This window comes from Colossoma macropomum, unplaced genomic scaffold (assembly GCF_904425465.1).
Source record: "Colossoma macropomum unplaced genomic scaffold, Colossoma_macropomum, whole genome shotgun sequence".
In the NCBI taxonomy this organism is placed as follows: Eukaryota; Metazoa; Chordata; class Actinopteri; order Characiformes; family Serrasalmidae; genus Colossoma; species Colossoma macropomum.
The window spans coordinates 31,260,111-31,282,397 of NW_023494806.1; the positions used below are offsets into that span (position 1 = coordinate 31,260,111).

A 22,287-nucleotide genomic window follows, 5' to 3' on the forward strand; every position below is an offset into this window, starting at 1 on the left:
GACATTTTCTCAAGATTTTGACTGATTATTGTCATGTTTAGAGTTGGCAAACGCATCTAAGCAATGGAGAGATATTATAAAGTTCTAATATGAAGTAACCACTGACAGTTCCCTATGAGATACACTATACTGATAAAAGTATTGGGATGCCTACACATTACACTCACAGGAGCTTTTATGACATCTCATTCTAAATCCATAGAAATGAATATGGAGTGGATCCCCCTTTTGCTGCTACAACAGCTTCCACTCATCTGGGAAGTTTTCTACAAGATTTTGGAGTGTCTGTGAGAATATTTGCCCATTCATCCCGAAGAGCATTTGTGAGGTCACTGATGTTAGACGAGAGGTCCTGGCTCACAATCTCCACTTAAGTTCATCTCGAAGGTGTTCAGTGGGGTTGAGATCAGGGCTCTGTGTGGGCCAGTCAAGTTCTTCCACATCAAACTCATCCAGATAAGCCTTTATGGAGCTTGCTTTGTGTCATGCTGGAACAGGAAAGGGCCTGTTCAAACAAAGTTATAAGCATACAGTTGTCCATGTTTTGATATGCTTGAATATTAAGATTTTCCTTCACTGGAACTAAGGGGCCTAGGCCAACCCCTGAAAAACAACCCCACAGCATTATCCCTCCTCCACCAAACTTTACAGTTGGCACCCATACTCGTCCATCAGACTGCCAGATAGAAAAGCGTGATTTGTCACTCCACAGAATACGTTTCCACTGCTCCAGAGTCCAGTGGCGGTGTGCTTTACACCACTCTTTCCGACACTTGGGATTGTGCCTGGTGATGTAAGGCTTGCATGCAGCTGCTCAACCATGGAAACCCATGCAATAAGGATCCAGACAGAGTTTTTGTGCTGATTTTTTTTTATGCACTATGCTCCTCAGCACTCAGCAATCCCGCTCTGTAAGTTTACATGGTCTGCCACTTTGTGGCTGAGTTGCTGTGGTTCCTAATGTAGCGCCCCTACACCGGGTCATGGTAAATATCTGAACTTGGCTAAATGTCCCGTTAGGGCGCCCTGGGTTCTGTTGATGTGGTTTAGTAGCTCTGAATGAATTTACTGCTTGTTTACGGATAGATTCTAGCTTAAGGACTGTAAAAAGCATACCTTGGTGGTGCCTCTAATAAATTAGGTAGACGGGAACTATGCTAGTACCCCCTTCTGATGAAATAAGCAGCACTTAGAATACTTACATGTAGGATGTATATAGATATTGGATTTAATACACCCCAAACACACAATATAAACACTCTCAAGAAAATAAAGTTTAAGACAGAGCTATTGTTCTCAACTGTTGTTAGAAACAATCCTCAACTCAAAGTGCATATATTCAAATTCTAATACAACTGAACTGTGCAGTGGGCCCACGCATGCGCACTCTTTCACACTCTCACTCTCAAAACCTTATTCACGTTGCAGGCCTGGGTCGTTGCTAGGGTGCATCGTGGCCAAAAAAAACACAATGGCCCCTTCACTCTTATGAGCCAACAAGATAGTTAAACAGTTGTTCTAACTCACTGTGTTGCTGAACTCTCTCTCTCTCTCTCTTTCCCTCGAACTCCCTCAAGTCTCTCCCTCTCCCTGGCAGCAGCGTCGCTCGGGGTTGGGGGGGGGGTGGTGTGCTCGCGTGTGCTCACGGGGCTCCGAGGGGTTAGGCTAGTCGGCTGAGGCGGCTAACAGTGCAGACTCCCACGGTGCCAGTGGAAGTTTGGGCTTTCCGGTCACCTAAACCGCTAACTGGTGATGGCTGAGCGTTGAGCGAGGTCTATAACTAATTTGGTTGGACAGGAGAAGGCTTGGTTGAGCTAACCAAAAAGTCCAATATTAACTATCACACGAGGCTGGCGGCCAGTCTGAGCTAGGCTAGCGGGCAGTTCAATGAGTGTCGAACTTGTTAGCTAAACTGCTATAAGTACCAGTAATTACATAACATTACCATCTCTTTCCTTGTCGCACAGTTGTTTTCGTGATATCGAGCTGATAACACAACTGTAATATTAGAGCGGTGGTTCCGTTAATCACAGAATCACCGTGGAACTTTTCGCTCTCTCCTCCTCGCTCTTTCCCTTCCCCCCTCGTCCCCCTAGCCCCCGCCCCTTTCTCCCTGCACAGCCTCTGACAGAGAGCTCAGGTCATGAACTGAAACCAAATTAAAAGAAGGGAGAAGAAATAAAGACAAAGAATATAACATAGTTTATCAATATTAAACCAAATTTATATGAACTATTTTAAAGGAACAAAACTTCTATGACTGATTATTTAGCAGGGTTACACTAAACACTTCCACTTTTCAATAATACCACTCAAAGTTGATCGTGGAATATCAAGGAGGGAAGAAATTTTGCAAACCTACCTGTTGAAATGGTGGCAACCTTTTACAGTGCCAGTGAATTCAGTAAACTCTTTAGAATGACCAATTCTTTCACAAATGTTTGTGACAGACTGCATGGCTAGGTGCTTGATTTTAAACACCTGTAACAATGGGACTGAATAAAACACCTGAATTAATTAGTCAATGATTAGAAGGTATGTTCCAATACTTTTGTCCATATAGTGTGAACTATGATTTAGTTAAAAAAAAATCTCTCTAAACTCTAAAAAGAAGTTAGTCAATTCTAAGAATTGGTAAGAAAATAGCATTTCAAATATTAAAAGATATGTAAAAAAAAAAAAAAGCAATTATGTGCATTTACCCTCCACTACATCCACATTCTCTTCATAGACAGTCTACCAAACTGGGCCAGTTCTATTGCCCTTTTATCCATTTATTAATAATAAGTTCAAATTAGTGAACCAAAAACCCAGTTCTAACTTGCTAGCTGCCTAATGTTTGCTTTGTTAAAGCCTGAAAAAAGTCTCCAAACTTTCATAGAGCCTAGCTCAGACAAAAGAAGCCATGCTAATCAGCTGATGGTTAAGTCAGGTGCACTTGATGAGGATGAACATTGAAATCTGCAGTGCTGTGTCCTTTGCTAAAGGTTCTGTTAAACAATATCAGTGTTAATCATCCAGTAAGCACATGTAAAGAATATTTAAACAACAGTAAGTTAAGCAAATTGACTGAATATGTGCAGCTGGATCTGGCAGAGAGCTAGTTGGGTCTAGCAGAGCACCAGAGCTAAGGAGAATAGGGTCTTCATATCTGTAACACGCTGTAGCCTTGTTTCAAAGGCTTCTTGTGAGGCCTGAGCATAATAGTTGGACACTTTCCACTCACTCAGTGAAACTTGTTCCAGATGAGAAGGACAGTCCAGGCCAGATGTGCTAAGCCATAAATTAGAGACATGTGTTAAAAGAATGTTTTCTAACAGAATAACACTATTTGAACTCTCAGAAGTCCTCCAGAATTTGCTTAGTATCTCACATGGTTTGAACCTTCCATGTTATTATTGTTTTTAAAAGTGATAGTAGATTGTTTTGGACTTACAAGAACCTGTTGAGAGTTATGTTGTTGACAATTTCCACCATTTCACTGAGTTTGGTGTGGAAGAACCCTGCACCTTGCAAGCACAGTGCTATTAAGTGAGAAGTCACAGTCTTAGTTAATATTATTTTCAGATCTTGCCTTCTTATATTTCTACATCTAGTCTTCAGTCTTTTTAGCAGTGAGTTATTGTGAAAAGTAACATTAAAAGTGAATTGCTTCCTTACATTTGACAAGATTCCTTTCAAGGAAGGTGGTGTGTCTGCACATTAAGCTGCCTTCTCGGTTCCTTGGGGAAACTTGCACTGGAAGATTCCGCCCCTTCACAAAAATCTGTAAAGGGGTGGAACCTTCACTTGCCATGGACCTCCCTTTGGCATTTCATTTGCTGCAAACAACTTCAGAGTTCAGTTCTGCTGCAAAAGGATAAACCACAAGATTCTTTCATTGGCCTGAGGTAAGAATGTCTCTGAGCTTGGCTGGATGCATGCATGCTCCCCATCCCCCAAATAAGAACTGGATAAACAATAGCAGGATGTATTGAAATGATCAGCCTTATGAAGCTTTATGCATGCATAATAACTTGTTTATTACTATATACTTACTATATAACACTATTTAATTTGGGTAAAGCATCAAATGTAGCCTTGCATTTGTATTTATCATGTTCAGTATGTATTTACCATGTGATTTTATGTATATATATATATATATATATATATATATATATATATATATATACGCTCATTACTATGAGAGAATATTTTGTTATAAAAGTATATGGTGTTATGTTATGATATGAAGTTGCATTGTTTTAGAATATCTTATGTATTTAGAACTTCTTATATTGCAATGTTGTTGGAAAACTATGCTTTACACATTTTGTGGGTTAAAATGTTTTACTTTTTCAAGAATTATATTCAAGCGACTGAGACTGTGGAATAATGATTATTGCATGACGACTGTAACATTTTGCAAAGATGGCCAAGAGGAGGTTTGTTCCGCATATCTTAGAATGTGCTTTTACCCACTACAAGTTCTTTCATGTTGATTTCATCTGAGGAAATGTTTCATAGCAGATAGGATAGAGGATAGTAATGGAATGCTTTCACAGAGGAAATAAGACACAAACATTACAGCCTCCTCACATAATTCCCAGGCTTCATTTCGGGCAATGAACCCATGTCATTAAGCAAGGGTCATAAACACACATTGCTCCAGGAGGTCTGCTTCCCACTATACTTTGCCAATACATGTTGTGTTTACTTTTGGTTTCGGTGGTGCACCAGGAATAATAAGTCTCACCCTTAACTTATCTTGCTGGACCTTTTTACCACTGACAGCATTGCACCATCGTACACTGTGCAGCATTGCCCCTCAGTGGTGGAATGAACTTTCCCCTGAACTCTACATCGCACAGCCACTCAGTTCTTTCCTGTGTGATTTGAAGACTTATGCTTAGGTTAACACTTTGTTTGCACTCCTTTGAACTTCACTTTTGAACCATTTATCCTCCTCAAACTTCTGCGCTTGTTTATTGTTATTGTTTACTTACTCATGCCAAGGGTCTATCATTATTTAGCAGTATTTATTTAATACACCAAGTCTTGAATTCTTGAATTTCTCTACTTGACTTTGCATCGTATTGTAAGTCGCTCTTGTTAACAGCATCTCATAAATGGATAAGTTCATCCTTCTTTCACTTAATTTCAAGTCAAAACGGCCATTAAGTTATTCATTTTTCAGGAGATGTTTCTAAGTAGATTAGATGTTAGATCAGACAAGCTTGAGCCAAGGACAACTGAGTGGAAAAAACAGGAATTTCCAAAGGTGAAGTAATGATTAAAACATACAGAGACAAAAAGGCTCCTAAGAACCCTGTCAGACCTGGTAGGCCACCAAAGTTCAGATCTCAACATGTATTTGGGTTTATTTGGATGGTGAGAAGCAGAAAATGCAACCAACTTCTGAGACTGAACTTTAGGGGTGGGAAATATTGAAAGCAAATCACCTGAAAGAATGGAAGCTGTATTAAAGGTAGACAAGCAGAAAATGCAAACAACTCCTAAGACTGAACTTTGGGGGGTGGGAAAAAAATGCTGGCAAATTTCTTTGAAGAACTGAAAGTTCAAGTTTCCTGAAAAGACTGGGAGCTGTTAGAAAGGCAAAAGCCGGGCATACTAAATACTGAAAAATTACATTATATTTAGTTGTTGAGGCTTCTGTGTAAATTTCTCTAAATTCAAAATAAACATAATGGTTATTTTGCCTGAAAATTAGATAAATGAAGGATCTCTAACAGTACTGTCTATACAAAGCATGGCATATTAGTATTGACAGGCATCGGCATCAAGGCGAAATCAGCAGGACTGGACTGCTGGTCTGGATATCCAAGAGAAAAAAACAAATCCTCCCTGAAATAGCACTCACTCAGATGGTGTGAACTCTTGTTGTTAGCTGTGTAGTTTTTTTCTATGGTGGTGGAGTGTTTGAGTAGTTTCAGCTTGAAAGTCTACTATTAGATGGTCATAAGATAATATGGTCTAAGCATTGGTCCTATCGTTTGACTGGCTGGGATGCCAAGATAGCATAGTTGGTCTCACTGCCTCTTGGTGGGTGGGTGGGATGGCCCATCCTCTATCCCAACAACATGCTAGCCATTGGCATCACTTAGCTGATGTCACAAAATTAGCAGTTAACCTTCTCCTCTAAGCACATTGAGCTTTACAGTGAGGTTGCACTAACATAAGTTTAAAAGATATGGTGGCCTGTTACATGTCTCAGACGAAGCATGTGCTAACCTTCACACTCCCAACTAGGTACCAAGGTGTGATGGGGGATCCTTAGATAGCGGTTGGAACTGTACATGACCAAATTAGGTGTTGATGTAATTTTATGTATTTGAATGTGTTAGCTTAACAATTTCCAAAGGAAATCCAGCATTTATTCCAGGTTTATTTCATACAAAGCATTATTATTCAGTAACTAAAGGGGCTTCAATGCAAACTAATGGAGGTATTCTTAGGTTATAGAAGTGTGTAATAAAACTCTGAACCTACTGGTGGGCCCATGGCTTGTTAAGGGGTTAAACTCAATCAGTTGTGCTGATGATGGATTGTGTGCAATGGCTGGAGCGCACCAAGAAGTCAGGAACCAAACTTGTGTTCTTCTAGCTGTATTTTTCGAATAACTTCCAAAAAACAACATGCCTTTTCTTGAATTTATATTCATGAATTGTATGTATTCTACCATTAAACAGTGTGTTTGCTGACAAGATAAATAAGTTGAAACAATATTAATGTCTGCCTAAGACTTTTAATTTGAAGGCTACATACCTAGGAACTTTATAACACATGCATAAGCAATGAATAATGTATTTATAAAACAATACTTGAGCATTTATGAACAGCTTATGGCTTTAATCACAAGATGATATAAGATGTTTTATAAAATAAATGACTTTGGATTGTTACAACGGGTCTTAAGTTACAGGGTGGCACATTTGTTCCTTTTATAACACTGTTATTAAGCATCATTCATAAGTAATGGGCTCTATAAGGCAGAAGCTTAGTTAATAACACTAGGTATCAGTTCTATACAGTTCTACTTGGGCTGCCTAAAAGTATTTGTACTTTTAATACTAAAGTACATTTAAAATGATGGTATATTCATATGCTTATGTACTCAAGCAGAACTATGGATAACTTTGATTTTCACTCATGGGATATTCTGAGTGTTTCTACTTTTGCACAAGTACAAATGTTAAAATATGTAAGATTATCACTTAAACGCTGATATTTGGTGCTCTTAACTAGGCCTACATGGTCTGTCTACTGGTATTTATTGATTATCTATTCATCACACTCTCTTTTTTTCCAGAATTTCCAAGATGTCCTACAACATGACAGAGCCTGACTATGACTATGAAGATAATCATTGGCAGATAGAGGAAACCAGAGCAAATGCTGTGTTTTTCAATGGCATCAGGATGCTGTACATTATCTCGTACTTTATTATTTGCTCCTTGGGTGTGACCCTCAACTCTTACGTGATCATCACAGGTTTGAAGGGTAAGTTTCAGAAGTCTACCACCCGTGTGTGGGTCCTGGCACTGGCCATGACGCACTTGGTCTTCTCCTCATTCTTGATGCTGCAGCTCTTGTACGCATGGCATCATTTCAACTGGCACTTTGGAACAGCTCTTTGCAAGCTCTCATCCTACATTACCTATGCCAGCATGTTCTCCACGGGTGCTCTGCTGAGCCTGTGGAGTGCCAGCAGCAGGTGCCCAAAAGGCACTAGATGTGGCAGCCGTGGCCCATCCACAGTCCTGGTAATGGTTATATGCTCCTGGACATTCGGAGTGCTTGTCAGCAGCCCATCTCTGCTCTACCGAGAGCTTCACAGCACAGAGATCGGAGTGCAGTGCATCGATGACTACGATTCAGGCAAAGAGAGCGCAACACCCGATGGAGTGAAAAAAATGACCACTGTTCTTCTCAGCAGGCTCGTGCTGGGCGTTTTGGTTCCTATGCTTGTGATGGGAGCCAGTGCATGTCTGGTACGACCACTGGATCACAATCTGAAGAGTTGCAAGCGAATCATTTGTGCTATAAAGGTTGGCTACTTCATCTGCTGGACGCCCCTGCTTGTTCTGAGGCTCGTTAAGGTAGCTGAAGGAAGCCCTTTCGCATACGCATTACCAGCAACCACTGTGCTCGCTGCAGCTCATTGTTTCATCAACCCTGTGATCTATCTGTTAGTGGGATGCAAAATTAGTATGGACTGGATGTCAAAGGAACCAAGAGCCCACGAAAATCAATCTGGTGAATGCATGCATGCACTAAATGGCAAGGAGTAACGGTGTACATCTGGAAAACAGACTGTCAGATGCTGAGGTACTGACTTTAATCAATGAATCTCTGCCAAAAGAAAATGGGAAAACAAGGATGTTCCAACATTCCAAGGGATTCCCAAGGGTTACTTTTCTTTCTCAACAAGTTCAAGGCCAGAGGAACATTAGAATTATCAGGCATGAGTACCAAACCTTGGTCATTTTCTACTTTGTATGAAATGTTGCACAAATGTCAGTAAAAATAAGTCAAAGGCCCACCATACCAATAATGCATGAAAAGAGATTTGTTAGCACTGGAAAGATTTCAGTATTCCTGCAGGAATGGATAGATCTTGTTTTTGCATGTAATGCAAATGTCAAAGAACACCCTTTGAATTATTTCCATTCAAAACAGCCATTAAGTGCAAGTTATTGATTTTTTAGCTTTGGGAACTAAATAGGAAACACATATTTGATAAATTATTTTACAGAAACCTACTTTTTTCAGTATGTAGTGTCCACATTCAGCTTCCATTCTTTTCAGGAGACTCGTGTTCAGTTTTTCAAAACAAAACTGCAGGGATATTTTTTTACAGGTCCAAAGTTCAGGTTGGTTGCTTTTTTCTGCTTCTCACAATCCAAGTAACCCCAGTTACAAATTGAGACTTATTAGTCCAAGTAGTCAGTCTTGTTCAGTTATTTCTCATGTCTCCTGTTTTTGTGTAATGTTCTACTAAATATGTTTTCTAACTTAATACTACAGAGCCCTGCTGGTGACATTCAGTATTAATAAAAATAATGCATGGCCACAACTTAGTAAACTGTGGGAATTAAATAATTAAGTGGTGGCCACGACTTAATAAAGTGTGGGAACGAGATCCTAATACATGGCCACAACTTCGTAAGGCGTGGGAATTAGTTAATAAAGCCTTGACCACAGCTTAATAAGGCATGATCTTGTTCTCATGCCTTACTAAGTCATGGTGGTGACTTATTATTTTGTTCCCATGACTTACTAATTGAAGCCACGCATTAGGCTCTCTTTCCCATGCTTTAATATGGCGTGGTCATGCATTATTTTTATTTATATGGTATAAGCCATCAACCGGAAGGTAGCAGGTTTAAATCTCACAAATTAAAAATTTCCCTTGTAGGACCAATAAAGTACATAACATTACATAACAACATGCATACGAAAATGATTCATTTGGTAAGAGCAAATTAAACAAGTTTATTCAACTCACATACACACTTTGACTGAAACAAACCCAAAGCAAAATTTTATCTTAGATGACCAAAAGCAATACTTTACATCAGTGCACACCTCAAAACACCTTCAAATCAACTTCTGTTACACTTTTTTACCATGTGTAGTGGACAAAGGTAGCATTTGTGATATCAAGTCTGGTCACCAAGTTGGTTGAGTATTCTGGCTAGCATTAGCTAGCTGCAATACATTTGTTTTACAAATAAAGTTAATGTCTGCTTAAAAGTTGTCTAACATCCAGCTATAAATTGTAAAGCTAGAACTTTTAACAAACATCAGAAGGATGAGATTATCCTCTTGTCTTATGCTTGCTCTGGTGTAGATCAGCTTATATAGTGTAAATGATGAATATCAGAGGTGCACGTGAAAGCAGTCAGAAAGAAACTCTACATTCTCCATTCACTTTTCCAAAATTCCCAAATGAAAGTGATCTACAAATCCTCTCACTTTAAGATGTTTTGCCTGTTTTTGTTTTAGTTAGCGGTGCGAAGAAAAAAAAATAATAAACAATCCAAAAAACAAATCCAAAAAATCCAAAGAACACACTGTGCCACAGCCAGTGATTTTTTGTGTTGTTTATTCATGTTATGTTCAACGTTTTATGGCCAACGTAATAAAAGGTGTATTTTTTAAGAAATTCAAAACAACCTAGTAGGTTTTAGTGTGTACTAAAAACCTAGTGTATCTGCTCTGAGATATTCTGAGGTATTCTGCAAAATACAAACATATTCTGAGCCTTATGTGCAAGAGTTTTACGCTTAGCACTGTGAACGTTATAATGAGTAATGAGGTACACTGGAAGTCATTTTCAGATAGCAAACTGGGGCTGATTTTTATTTACATATAAGTATTCAGACCTAAGATAGTTATAGATTGTTAGTATTTAACCTCAGTGAATTACTTGAGAAAATAACAGACTACATAGGTACAAAATCATCATTTATAGGGTACATTCCTTTGGAAGGTGACTGTCCCAAACCCTAACCCCTAAATTTCAACATGAGAAAATATTTTTTTTGCACTTTATTTCTTTTCAAGTGACATTAAAATATTTAGATTCAACATGACTTTAATTAAAAAAATGAAAATAAAAACTTAGCCCATATTTTATCCACACCCCTGCATTTTAGAGCAGGAACTGGGACTGCATCCTTTTGAAAAATTTGGTACTGAAAGTTTTAGTAGTGTTATGGCTGTTTTTGGTAGTGACAAAATGGAATGGTCAATGGATAATTTTGATAAACATAATTAAGGTATAGGATCACTCAAAGATTTTAGTCTAAGGTCCAAGTTGGTTAAAAATAATTGGAGATTTTGGAGATTATACCTTTCATTAAAAAATAATCTTCTGACGGAGGTTAATATAACTGCATATTTTTCCGAGTAATTTTGGATCATTGGTCCACTGATCATAAACTTTGACACAATGCAAAGGTTTTTGCCCAACAGCAATGATGTATATATACAGTATTGTCCAGCATTCTAAGAAATATGCAGGGATATTTTCCCACACCACCAAACTTGAAAATTGAAAATTGAAAATTGGTTGGTTCTCATGAAATCTGTGCACTCCTTAACACATTCAGTGGTTGGAATTCTTCTCCAGGCTTTCTCCACACAAAGACTCTATCATCAGTTTAATGTTGTGATAAGTGTCTCAAAAACAAGTATCATTTTGTTGAACGTTTTATTAAGTATCCTAAAGAATTGATCAATGGTTAAAGTGTCCAAATACTTTTGGAACCAATGGATACTTATACATGTGTTATGGCTGCCAAACGATTCCAATTATTAACTGTGATTCCATGATATTACGTAGTCAATCACAAATTTGACCATAAAGAAAGATTTTTGTTGTAGCTGTATGAGTAAACAAAATAACCTTCATCTGAATGTGTTTATTACTTTCAGTTATTCAATAAACTGATTGTCATCATGTGAAATATGTAATATATCACTTTCAAAATCAATTTTAAAAGGGAATTGTATGTTTAGACTTCATTCCTATTTCTGTGTTCTATATCAGTCCACCACTAGAGGTCAGTAGTCTGAGGGGAAAGTCCATTTCAGTACGTTCTGTATTGCCTGTGTACTCATATGTGACATGTATGCATCTATGTTTTTTTTCTCTACAGTGCAATATTATATTGAATTATATGCTTTACAGGAATAAATAAAGTACATTTTATTTTCATGCTCTTTGCCTAGATTTGCTCAACATTGTATTGCTCAATAATAGAAAATCTGTGTGCTAATAAATCTGTTATGGTCCAAGTTGGCTGTTATTTTTAAACTAGTCTTCTAATACACATCTAATGTGGCTAATTAGCTACCTTGCTTGCTAGCTAGCTTAACTTACTGGCTCATGTGAAATGATATACTGCATTTTTCTGTTTACACACTCACACTACTGACTACATGTTTAGAATTTAGCAAAACCTTTTGAGGAAAAACACTTCTGCTGTAGCAGCTAGCATACTATCTCCATTTTTGTCATTTTTCAGTTTTTAACACAATTTGAAAATGCCTGTTGTCTTTTACATTGTGTGTAAATTTCATAAATGGACCAAAAGAAACAGCCCAAAATGACTTGGAAAAACCTCTGGTTCCATTGACTTACATTAAAAGTAAAGAATGTTTTTTCTCCTGTAAAGTTACCATTTTGGAGATACAAGGTTTTCTTTTCAGCAGCGATATGTAACTGTATAGGAAACTTATTCACAAAGTAATAATTCTAAAAAATAGCGATGAACACATCAACAAGCCATTCTATTTTACATTCAGGAGCACTCATTGGTGATGTAACAGTGCCTGGTGACTTTATCTTCATCTGGAAGAGTAAAGCATTTGCTAAATTCTTCTTGGCTACAGCTGCAAGTGCTACCAAAGACAGAGGATCCCTAATCTGTTACTTCCATGGTGATGTGGACATTCTGGGTTATCCACCTGGAAGTATATGCAATCTTTATGTTTGCAAGCCTCCTCATTTGCTCTATAGGCCCTGTTTTCGAGACCTTAGTGGAATGAATGTTATTCTAATTTACTGTGTGTTAATGTGTATTAATGTGTGCAATTAAATGACTTGTTTTACCAGAAATGATAACATTAATAATAATCAACAGCAAATAACTGGCCATCAAATTAGCCTTATGTAAAGAAGATCATGCAACATGGCTATTTAAGAGTCACACTATTTCATTAACCCCTTAAAATCCCAGGCTTATTACATAATAAAGCTTATTATTCAGTAACTACAGGGACTTCAATGCAAACTATGACCTATTCTTATGTTATAGAAGTGTGTAATAAAACATTGGGCCTGCTGGTGGGCCCTGGCCGTTCAAGGCTTTAATGCCTTGACCCTTGCTAGAAAAAAGAAACTGTACGACAAGCCCAAACATGGTAATGTGGCCTCTGTGGGAAGTGGTCTGCTTGGTGTGAGTTTACAGGAAATGTATGGGAAATAGTGTAACCGTGTTGCATAGCTTCAGTTGGGGAAATCTAACATGATGCATTAGTGGAAGCATTCAAACATTAAAACTAATCAGAAACTGAAATTAAAGAACAGGGTACTTTGACTTTACTTGTTATATGTTAAAAAATATAACTTAATCTAAAAGATTTCAATATTTACACAATAATGTACATGAAGAAGTACTATGCATATCATGAATTTCATGATTGCATTGTTTTTTATTTCTTCTATTTGTCTTGTAATTTATTTTTCCATGTTTGCGTGGTTTTGTTTATCAACAACAGTAATAATAAATGATTTGTACAAGAACAATTTTTAAGCCTCATCATTAATTCATTAAACTGGCTGGTTTTGTTACTGTTCTGATTGGCTGCCCTAAATATTCTTCATTTAAAAGCAGTCCAGGCTGAAACACACTAAACTGCTCTAGGCTGAATAGGCCAATAGGTGTAAATTTGTTGGGTTTCATGACATTAAAAAATGGGCAAAACTGGCTACTTTTGCAGCTTAGTTTCCATGTTTGGACTGTATGGACCGGGAAGTGAAGTGAATGGGACATTTTTGTACTTGAATAATGTTTACATACTACATATAATAATAGCAGTTCCTCTATTTGTCCTCACTTTAACACTCCAACTCAACCAAATCCTTTTTGCACTTGTATTTTTACTGTCAGTCAAGCTCTGTTGGTGGAACTTTGGGAGAGGCTTTTTGGTGGAGGCTTTAAAGAGGAAGCAAGGTCTCACAAAAAAAACAAAGCAAACAGTTAAAACCTGAAAAACAGCCATTGTTACATGGCTTATCATTCGTTGCTTGGTTCTACTTATAAGGGGACATAAAGGATGTTGGTTAAATTCTTCTGGGACTTTCATTGTAAAAACAATCATGTACTTGTTATTCATTATGAGTATAATGGCTCATTAGCCAGAACCAAAATATTTTCCAGAACGTTTTGCCAACACTTTTTCCGTCTGAGCACATGTTCAATCCCCCATCAGAGTTTCCATGCAACTTCAAGGATATGCAGTGGGAATTCTATTTTATACAAATATTCCAATGTTTGAGATGGAAACAAAGTCATTCAGAGAGGTTTGATGTAAAATGGTTCATTGTAGAGAAACTTACCGACCAGAGATTGCAATGTGTACAACACAAATACAGCCCCACCAGTGAATCTACACCTTTTGACTTTTATATGCAATGTTAATGATGGGGAAATAGCGAAAAAAGGTTTTCTTTATCATAAAAAAAAGAAGTATAAAACAGTGTATCAGGCGTCAGGCCACATATTCACAACCATTTCAAGTAATAACCTTCTGTGAGGAAACCTTTAGAGTCATTAAACTCCTCAGCATCTGGTTCTTATCTGGTTCACCAGTGTGAACAATTCTGTTTATCTAGATCAGCACCCCATTGTGCTGGATGTCTCCGTTTACGTCTTAACCTTTCACGTGACCTCTCTATTTTAACATAACTTTCAGTTTTGAGCGGAAGAGTCATTAAACACTGTTTTGACAAAGCTGAAGTAGTGACGTTAACTGTGTGGTGGTTTTATTTTTAGTTCTGGGACTACATGCTTGGTTCGTGGTTGTCACGACAGCCAAGCAAAGCAAAATCAATGGCCGGAGACATACTGTCTCGATTACAAACCCTCTAGCTCTGGAAAGTGCTGTGATGCTGCCCCCGGTGGTTCTCCTTTCATCAACTGCCAACTGCAAAACCGGTAATGAAAGCAGTAGGTTCCTCAGATCACAGGACAGGTTATTGCTTTCCAAGTGTAGAAAAGGTATGCATTTATTCATTACACCATTTGAAATACAAGTTCTGTTTTACCGTAAATTTCTGTTTTTCCGTTTACTGTAATGCCTGCTGCAAACATCCAACCCTGTCACAAATTCATTGGCTCCGAATGTACATGAATTTAATCTCACTTCATGAACTACCCACCTTCTGCTAACCTTCCATAGTGCAACAGTGGTCCTGCGATGCATGTGTGAACCTGTCCTGTCTCTCACCACGATGGTATAGACTCTTCAGGCTCTGGCTGGGATCAATGTCTGCTTTTACGTTAACATACACTACCGGTCAAAAGATTTAGAACACTATGATTTCTCCAGGTTTATGGACATTTACTCAAATGAATGTCTCGATGTACTCAGAAATTAAAGCATAAAGTAAAGTAGCCACCTTTAATGCTGTGGTAGCCCCTTTTGCTCAGGGTGCCAGTCACTCTGTGCACATCGTTGACTCCGGATCCAGCATAAAACCCCAGTCCATCACGCTTCCTCTTCCATGTTTGACATTCGGTGAGGAACCATCTTTTTACCTGCTTGACACAGAACAAAAAACCTGTGTGATGAAATGAAAATTTTCAATTGATTCATTGGTCTGTAATACCTATTTCAGTCTTCAGGAGCCCGCTGCATGTGCTGCATGATCCAGGAAAGCCTCTTTTTCTTATTAATCCTGCTTAGCAATGGCTTTCTTACAACCATTTGACCTGTCAAACCTGCAGCTCGAAGTCTTGTCTTCACAGTTGAAACTGAAACTTGCTTACTTCAACCAGTGTCACGGCCTTGTCCTGTGAGCCAAGCTGTTGACTCTCAGCAACTGGTCTTCTGATCCTGTTGGGGCTTTGGGTCTGCTAGACTTCTTCCTGTCTGAGTTTCCTCCAGTTTCCAAGTGCCTTTTGATGGTGTACAAAGTCTCTTTGCAGTTTCTCTAAAGGAAAGACCTACACTTTAAGGGTTAGAAAGGTCTGTTTTGCTTGGTTCATTGTCTTTTCTTATCATTTCAATAGTAATATGCTACATCATGCAGTGCAATACAGCACAAATACTGTTCTGAGGGTGTCAGACAGAGGGTTAATCAACAAAGGTTTGGAGAACTGTAACTTAATAAAACAATCTTCGCCAGTGACTAGTTCCCTAGAAAAGGCCTTTTTAATAACTTTGAAAATCCTACAGTAGTTTTCCGTTTTTAAACCTCTGCCTGTTCATCGCTTACCTTTGTACCATTTCAGGTTATTCACTTGAAATGCCTAAATGTAAAAAAAAAAACCCTGGAAAAATGTATGTGTTCTACAACGTATGATTGATAATGTTTTTGCCTACCAATTTCACTTGAATCCACCTGACCTTATCACTATGAAGTAATTTGTATGTCTCTGAGCTTTTCAGGTTATTCATAGCCTCTCTGTCACTCACTAACGACTCCAAATAGTATGTGAAAATACTTTCCTGGTTGACTTTTGGCCACTTTTTTATATTGTCCTCCCACCCTTCTAAGGTAAAACGATAAGGTAAAACAAAATCACCTCACATTAATGTTGTTTTGGTGGTTGTTGTTGTCATTAGTGAGCCTAGGACTTTTACGGTTTGCCGGACATTTAGCATGTTTTGCACAAGGCCTGATGGGGCCATCATTAATAACTTCTGTAGATGCCCCACCACTCATTTATGTATATAGTTCTATGTAAACGTTTGTGCACCAATGCTCCCATGGTTTGGGATTAAACGTAAATATGGAATTTTCTGTAAATATTTGTGCAGAAATTTAATAATTTGCTTATTTTAAGATATTATAGGCATGTTAGTAAGTAAAAATAAAAACCTAAAATATTAACATTTGCACAGGCCATGTTTTTTGTATTATTTTTCACCCTAATATGTTTAATTTCATGAAAATTAAGAGCAAACATGCCATGAAATGTGTTCTCTGTCGAGGATGTGTTAAATGATTTTCACTTAGAAAATCAATAACACAGAGATTGACCAGGGATGTTCAAACTTTTGCATACTTTTGCAAGTGATCATTTGACTGCTTATTGCTTCAAGTGCACAAATAGTTCAACAGTGATTAAATACAAACCAGAAATTTATGTATATATGAATCCAAATAAAGCTTATGAAAAGACATATTCGAAATGCAGACTGTTTTGTTTCTCTGAACAGAACTGCAGCTGAAGTGAACCACCAACAGAAAGGGTGGCCTTCTCTTCCTGTTAATGTGGTCAAAGTTCTTCGCATAAAATGCTATTTAGTGGTTTATCACGTGTGTCAACAGAGACGCTGCAGAGTTGCAGTCTGAGTGGTGAGATCTTAACTGCAGGTCATTATGCTTAACTTCAGCTCGTGAACTTGATTACATTAAAGTCGACCTTAAAAATTAAAATTGGTTCGTTTTTACTGTTAGTACGTCTGTGGTCATCCATCATACAGTCATACGCAAAAGTTTTCAAGCCTGGTCAAGTGACATTTTGTTGAAGTGAAAAAAAAATGAACATGTACATTGTACATACTTACATATTGTCTGCAGTTTTCTGCAAAATTTAGGGCAAAGTGTTTCATTTGTTAAATTTAATTTAATTTTTTTTTTTTTCATTTTTCATTTTTTTTTCATTTTTAAATTCAGCAAATTGTGCATTGACCCCTTAACAAGCCATGGGCTCTCTAGCAGGCCCAACATTTTATTACACACTTCCATAACCTAAGAATAGCTCCACTGGTTTGCATTGAAGTCCCAGTAGTTACTGAACAATAAATCTTAGTATGAATTAAAATTGTAATGTAATGAGGTTAAAATGTGCAGAAGTGTGTTCTCTGTGTAACTGATATGTGGAAACTTATTTACACTTAATTAACAAAAACATGTCATTGGACCAGGAACACCCAAACATTTGCATTCGGTTAAATCATATCATTTCAAAGATATCACTCTTGTTTTAACATAGTTACTTTTGTTGCTTCAAAAACATTTTCTCATTTTGATTATGTCACCATGCACCAGTGGGAGGGGCAAAAATAATATTAACCGGCAATATTATCACATTCCACTTTCACCAAGAGAAAACGTTCAGATACCCTCGCTGATTTTTCGGGTTTTTCACTCACAAATAGGTCACGGTATGGAAGGAAAATGCATCATGTTCATTCACATTATCCTCCGCATGTATCCAGATGTTTTTAAAGAACATAGTATTTAAAAAAAAAATAAAAAATCTTCAAAAAAAAATTTACCATGGCCCCAGTAGTATAATATACCCCAAAGAATTTGGTGCGCTCTGTCTTGTTTACCCTGCCATAGCTACACCACCAATGCCCAACATGGGGGGTACTTACTTGTAGGTAATACTTGTAACACTAGGCTCGTGTGCAGCTGCTTCAGAGCTTCCTATTCTTTTCTTGTGGCAATGCTTTTCTAGATATACTAAGCAACTAGCGCACTTTAAAGAAGCCGAATTCACTAAGTAGAAAGGATGTCTCGATATCTTTGGACCTGTACCATATCAATGGTCAGTCAATGATGAAAGTCATTATAAAGCATTACCCTGTTTGAACATGGCAAACCAAATGGCTATATTCACAGGTTAGCAAAGCTAGCTCTGTTCACAGGTTAACTAAGCAAGCTCTAAGCTCTGAGATAAATGGTTTAACTCACCTGTAGACTACCTTAAAAGGAACCTATAAATTAGAGGCCTGACTGATACATCAGTTGACTGATAATATTCATCATTATTAATGATCCACAGTATTATTGGCATGGGCTAAAAAGCAACAGCCCCCTTTTTTTGGTTATTTGAATTTTTAGCCCACTAAAATTGGTGTTGCTATACAACACAAAATGTTTATCAGCAAGGGTTTATGATGGACTTGAAGCTCCAGGAACCTTCCATCCCTTAGTATGTACAACATGACAGTGTGGTGAGAAATGGGAAGTGAAACTGGGGATGTTGTCGCTGTGGAAAACAAAGATTGTGCAAGTTTTTCTTTTTTTTTTGGTGTGTTTAGACGTATCCCTCATTGCACAAGAGAGGGCGCCTGACGCTTTATAAGGGCTTGACACAGAACAGCTGTTAAAGGCCTCTGACCAAAGGTATGCTGCAGACTAACTTCTGTGGTGAGTGTGTGCAACATGTTGCTCTTTTATTTCCTGAACAAAAAGAAATACGATCAAAAAACCTTGCTAGGCACTAGGCTCGTTAACATTTAAATGTTATATGCTAATAGCTTTGTTTTTTGCTTTGTTTTATTATTCTTATTGTTATGTGGCAGAATTTTATAGTAGATAAGTTTTTTAAGAATATCTGTGAACATTCTGTAATGAGTTGCAGGTCATCGCCTGCTAAAAGTAGCCACTGTTACTAGACATTGTACACATATGTTTAGTATTTGAGCATGAAAATCCATGATTGTGTCTTTTGGTGTAAAATGTGTCCTGTAAAATTAGGGAACTTTGTCACTGGAAATTGCATTGCACAGTGAGAGTAACTAGTTATTTTTGTAGGACAAGCAATTTGGCATTGATTTTGGCCATGTAGATACAGCCAGACATAGCATAATTGTGTATGATTCATTGTAGTAAGTAGCCAGATACCTCTTACTTTCAATGTAACACTTTGTTTGATTCATGCTACTACACAGTTATTTCCTTTATGAACTTAAAATGGTCATTAATAAGCAAATATTGGTAGAACTTTACTGAAGGGCAACATTGGCACTTGCATAAGCCTTTGACAACTGACACAAACAAACATAAACATGTGGAAAGGCTTATTCCTTCACATGTCAAGACTGAGGACATTTCACCTCAGAAGGTGGTACAACAACTGTTATGTGCTGCTATAATGTTACTTATATTGCATCTTTGGGTCATAGAAAGTACTGGAAGTGCTGGATAATTTGAATCTAAAGAAATCTGAATTGGAATTGGCCAAAAACAAGGTAAACTCAAAACATTATGAATGGGTCAATGGTTGCGAACTTCGGTTTTCTGTTTACTAAAACTGAATGACCTCAATCAGGAATTGACACTGAAAGTCTGTGTTGTGGTAGCCCAGATTCCCTATCGCAGCAATTCCTGATTAGCGTCACAAATGCTAAATTCTTCAGAAGAAGAACTCTAACCAATGATGCCATATGAGCATAAAACTTTTTCTTGTTTTCGCAGGGAACTAAGCCATTTTACGATCAAGATGGTGGATGTCAATTTGGACATATTGAGTGATTACACGGATTACAATTACACGGCAGATAACCAGACCTATGACGAGGTACACACAGCTCACAGAGAGCGCCCCATTTGTTCTGGAGAAGTACTCTGCATGCTTTTGCTGGTCTTCAATGCACTCATTTTCGTGCTGGGGGTTGTGGGAAATGGCGTGGTCATCTGGATTGCTGGGTTTAAGATGAAGAAGTCGGTCAACACCACCTGGTACCTAAGCCTGGCCTTGTCTGACTTCATATACTGTGCCAGTCTGCCCTTCAACACCATCTACATGGCCACCTCGGACTGGACTTTCGGCCTCTTCATGTGCAAGTTCACATCCTTCGTCATGTTCCTCAACATGTTCAGCAGCATCTTCGTCCTTGTGGTCATCAGCATGGATCGCTGTATATCTGTTATGTTCCCTGTGTGGGCACAGAACCAGCGCACCATAGGCAAGGCCTCCATTATGGTCATTCTCTCATGGATTGTCTCTGCGGCCCTGAGCATTCCGTCAGTTGTTTTCCGTGACGTTCAGCACCACCTCGGCACAAACCGGTGCCTCAATAACTATACCACGAGCCAGTACGGTCACGCAACTATCGCCATGAGCCGATTCATTCTTGGGTTCATCGTCCCGTTTCTGATAATCATTGTCTGCTACTCCATCATCATCTTCAAGCTGAGGAGCAATCAGATGGCGAAATCCACCAAGCCATTCAAGGTCATGACAGCGCTCATCGTGACCTTCTTCTTGTGCTGGATGCCATATCACACGTTCGTACTCATTGAGGTGAACCAAAGCCTCTCTAACACGGTCCTCTCCCTAGGACTCAAAATCGGCTCCTCGACCGCCTCAGCCAACAGCTTCCTCAACCCCATTCTCTATGTGTTCATGGGCAACGACTTCAGGCGGAAGTTCAAGAGTTCCATCATGTCAAAGATTGAGAATGCAATGGGAGAAGAAGGACGCACACTGAGCCGTTACCTGTCCCGCTCTAGCTCCATGGACGCCAGAGCTTCCACTCATATCTGACACTTTGACGATGTTATAATGTGATATAACCTCACAGTCTGACACCCTTGTACATATCGTCAATATGTATTGTTCTAGCAACAAATCACTTTAATTTACTTAAGTCTTTAGGCTTCTACAAGGACTGTCAAAGTTCATGTGTTAATAACATGTTAATAAGGCATTAATGACATGCTAAAACACATTAACATAATAAATGCATTATTTTTTTAAGCTGTTAACATATTGTCACTGTCCATAGAAACCGTGTATCTCCATTTTTCTCAATTTTTAGTTTTCTAAATCATTCCAACACACCAGCTATCCTTTAAATTCTGTACAAATTTCATGATGATTGGACAAATAGAAATGTTCTAAAATCGTTTGTAATAAATAACCTTTACATTGACACATTGAAAGGTAAGAGTGTTTTTTTCTTCTCCTGTAAAGTTTCCTATCTTGGTTTTCTTTGGACAGTGACAATACTTTCCTAGGTTCACCTTAGAAACAATCCAGTGTTCCAGGACGAAGCCCAGCTGCGATGCATTGTACGTTGCTATGGTAGAATCTGTGATTATAGCCGTCTTGTTCAAATACATGTTTTAAATGACTTTGAAATACCTTCGGCAAGACTGGACAGAGTTCGCAGGAGACCTGTGGATAAATCAAACTAACACAAGCAACAGTAAAGTGGAAAGCTCCAGTTCTCTTTGAGAGAATCCACAAACTTTATGAAAAAAGATCGAGACGCTGCAATCATAGAGGATTTGAAACCTTTGACTGTATTTATCAGGGATTCCAAAACTGGTTCTGGTTAAAGTGCCGTGTTTGTTGTGGGCAAAAAGACAAACAACAAGCAATACAATGGAGGCAGGCAGGTTTCAATTTCTTTAAAAATGCATTTTGTAGCAAACTAATTAAAAATCATTAAAAATAAGGAAAAAAAAATGAAATGAATAAGTTCACCAACTGTTCACTGTGGACTGGAAATCATGTGATGTTTACATTCACAAAATAAAAATACTGTTACTGAATTATTAAAAGGAATTGATACATTCTCATTAACCTTATTTTGTTTGCTCATGTAGCTGTGACAAAATATACTGCTTTTTAAACAGAAAAAAATCTTTCTTTTGGCTCAGATTTGAGTGATTAAGCTGTGATTAATCGATGGTCTTCACAAAAATTGTGAATAATTATGATTCATTCTTTTAATCACTTGAATCCTAATTTCTACATGTTTGAACTGACTCTCACTTCATTGACTAATGATGATCTT

At 38.0% G+C, this 22,287-nt stretch overlaps 2 protein-coding genes and 1 long non-coding RNA gene across 3 annotated transcripts; 2 read left to right on the forward strand and 1 right to left on the reverse strand.

The window, feature by feature from the left end:
* Positions 1-3,208: 3,208 nt before the first annotated feature.
* LOC118827514 lies at positions 3,209-3,717 on the reverse strand. Its single transcript, XR_005008870.1, has 3 exons — positions 3,661-3,717; positions 3,437-3,524; positions 3,209-3,273 (listed from the first exon to the last, which is right to left on the reverse strand). It is a non-coding gene; the product is annotated as an uncharacterized LOC118827514 (long non-coding RNA).
* A 106-nt stretch (positions 3,718-3,823) lies between these two features.
* On the forward strand, positions 3,824-11,722 carry LOC118827539 (chemokine-like receptor 1). Its single transcript, XM_036598936.1, has 2 exons — positions 3,824-3,890; positions 7,313-11,722. Exon 2 carries the CDS (start codon positions 7,323-7,325, stop codon positions 8,292-8,294), a length of 972 nt encoding a protein of 323 aa, XP_036454829.1. The 5' UTR covers positions 3,824-3,890; positions 7,313-7,322; the 3' UTR covers positions 8,295-11,722.
* Positions 11,723-18,825: 7,103 nt separating this feature from the next.
* Positions 18,826-22,042, forward strand: LOC118827571 (chemokine-like receptor 1). Its single transcript, XM_036598982.1, has 2 exons — positions 18,826-18,907; positions 19,958-22,042. Exon 2 carries the CDS (start codon positions 19,983-19,985, stop codon positions 21,027-21,029), a length of 1,047 nt encoding a protein of 348 aa, XP_036454875.1. The 5' UTR covers positions 18,826-18,907; positions 19,958-19,982; the 3' UTR covers positions 21,030-22,042.
* The last annotated feature ends 245 nt before the right edge of the window (positions 22,043-22,287 follow it).

Excerpts from the sequence above, each read along its gene's own strand:
- LOC118827571 (XM_036598982.1), top strand. The coding sequence starts at position 19,983 with ATGGTGGATGTCAATTTGGACATATTGAGTGATTACACGGATTACAAT.
- LOC118827539 (XM_036598936.1), top strand. The coding sequence starts at position 7,323 with ATGTCCTACAACATGACAGAGCCTGACTATGACTATGAAGATAATCAT.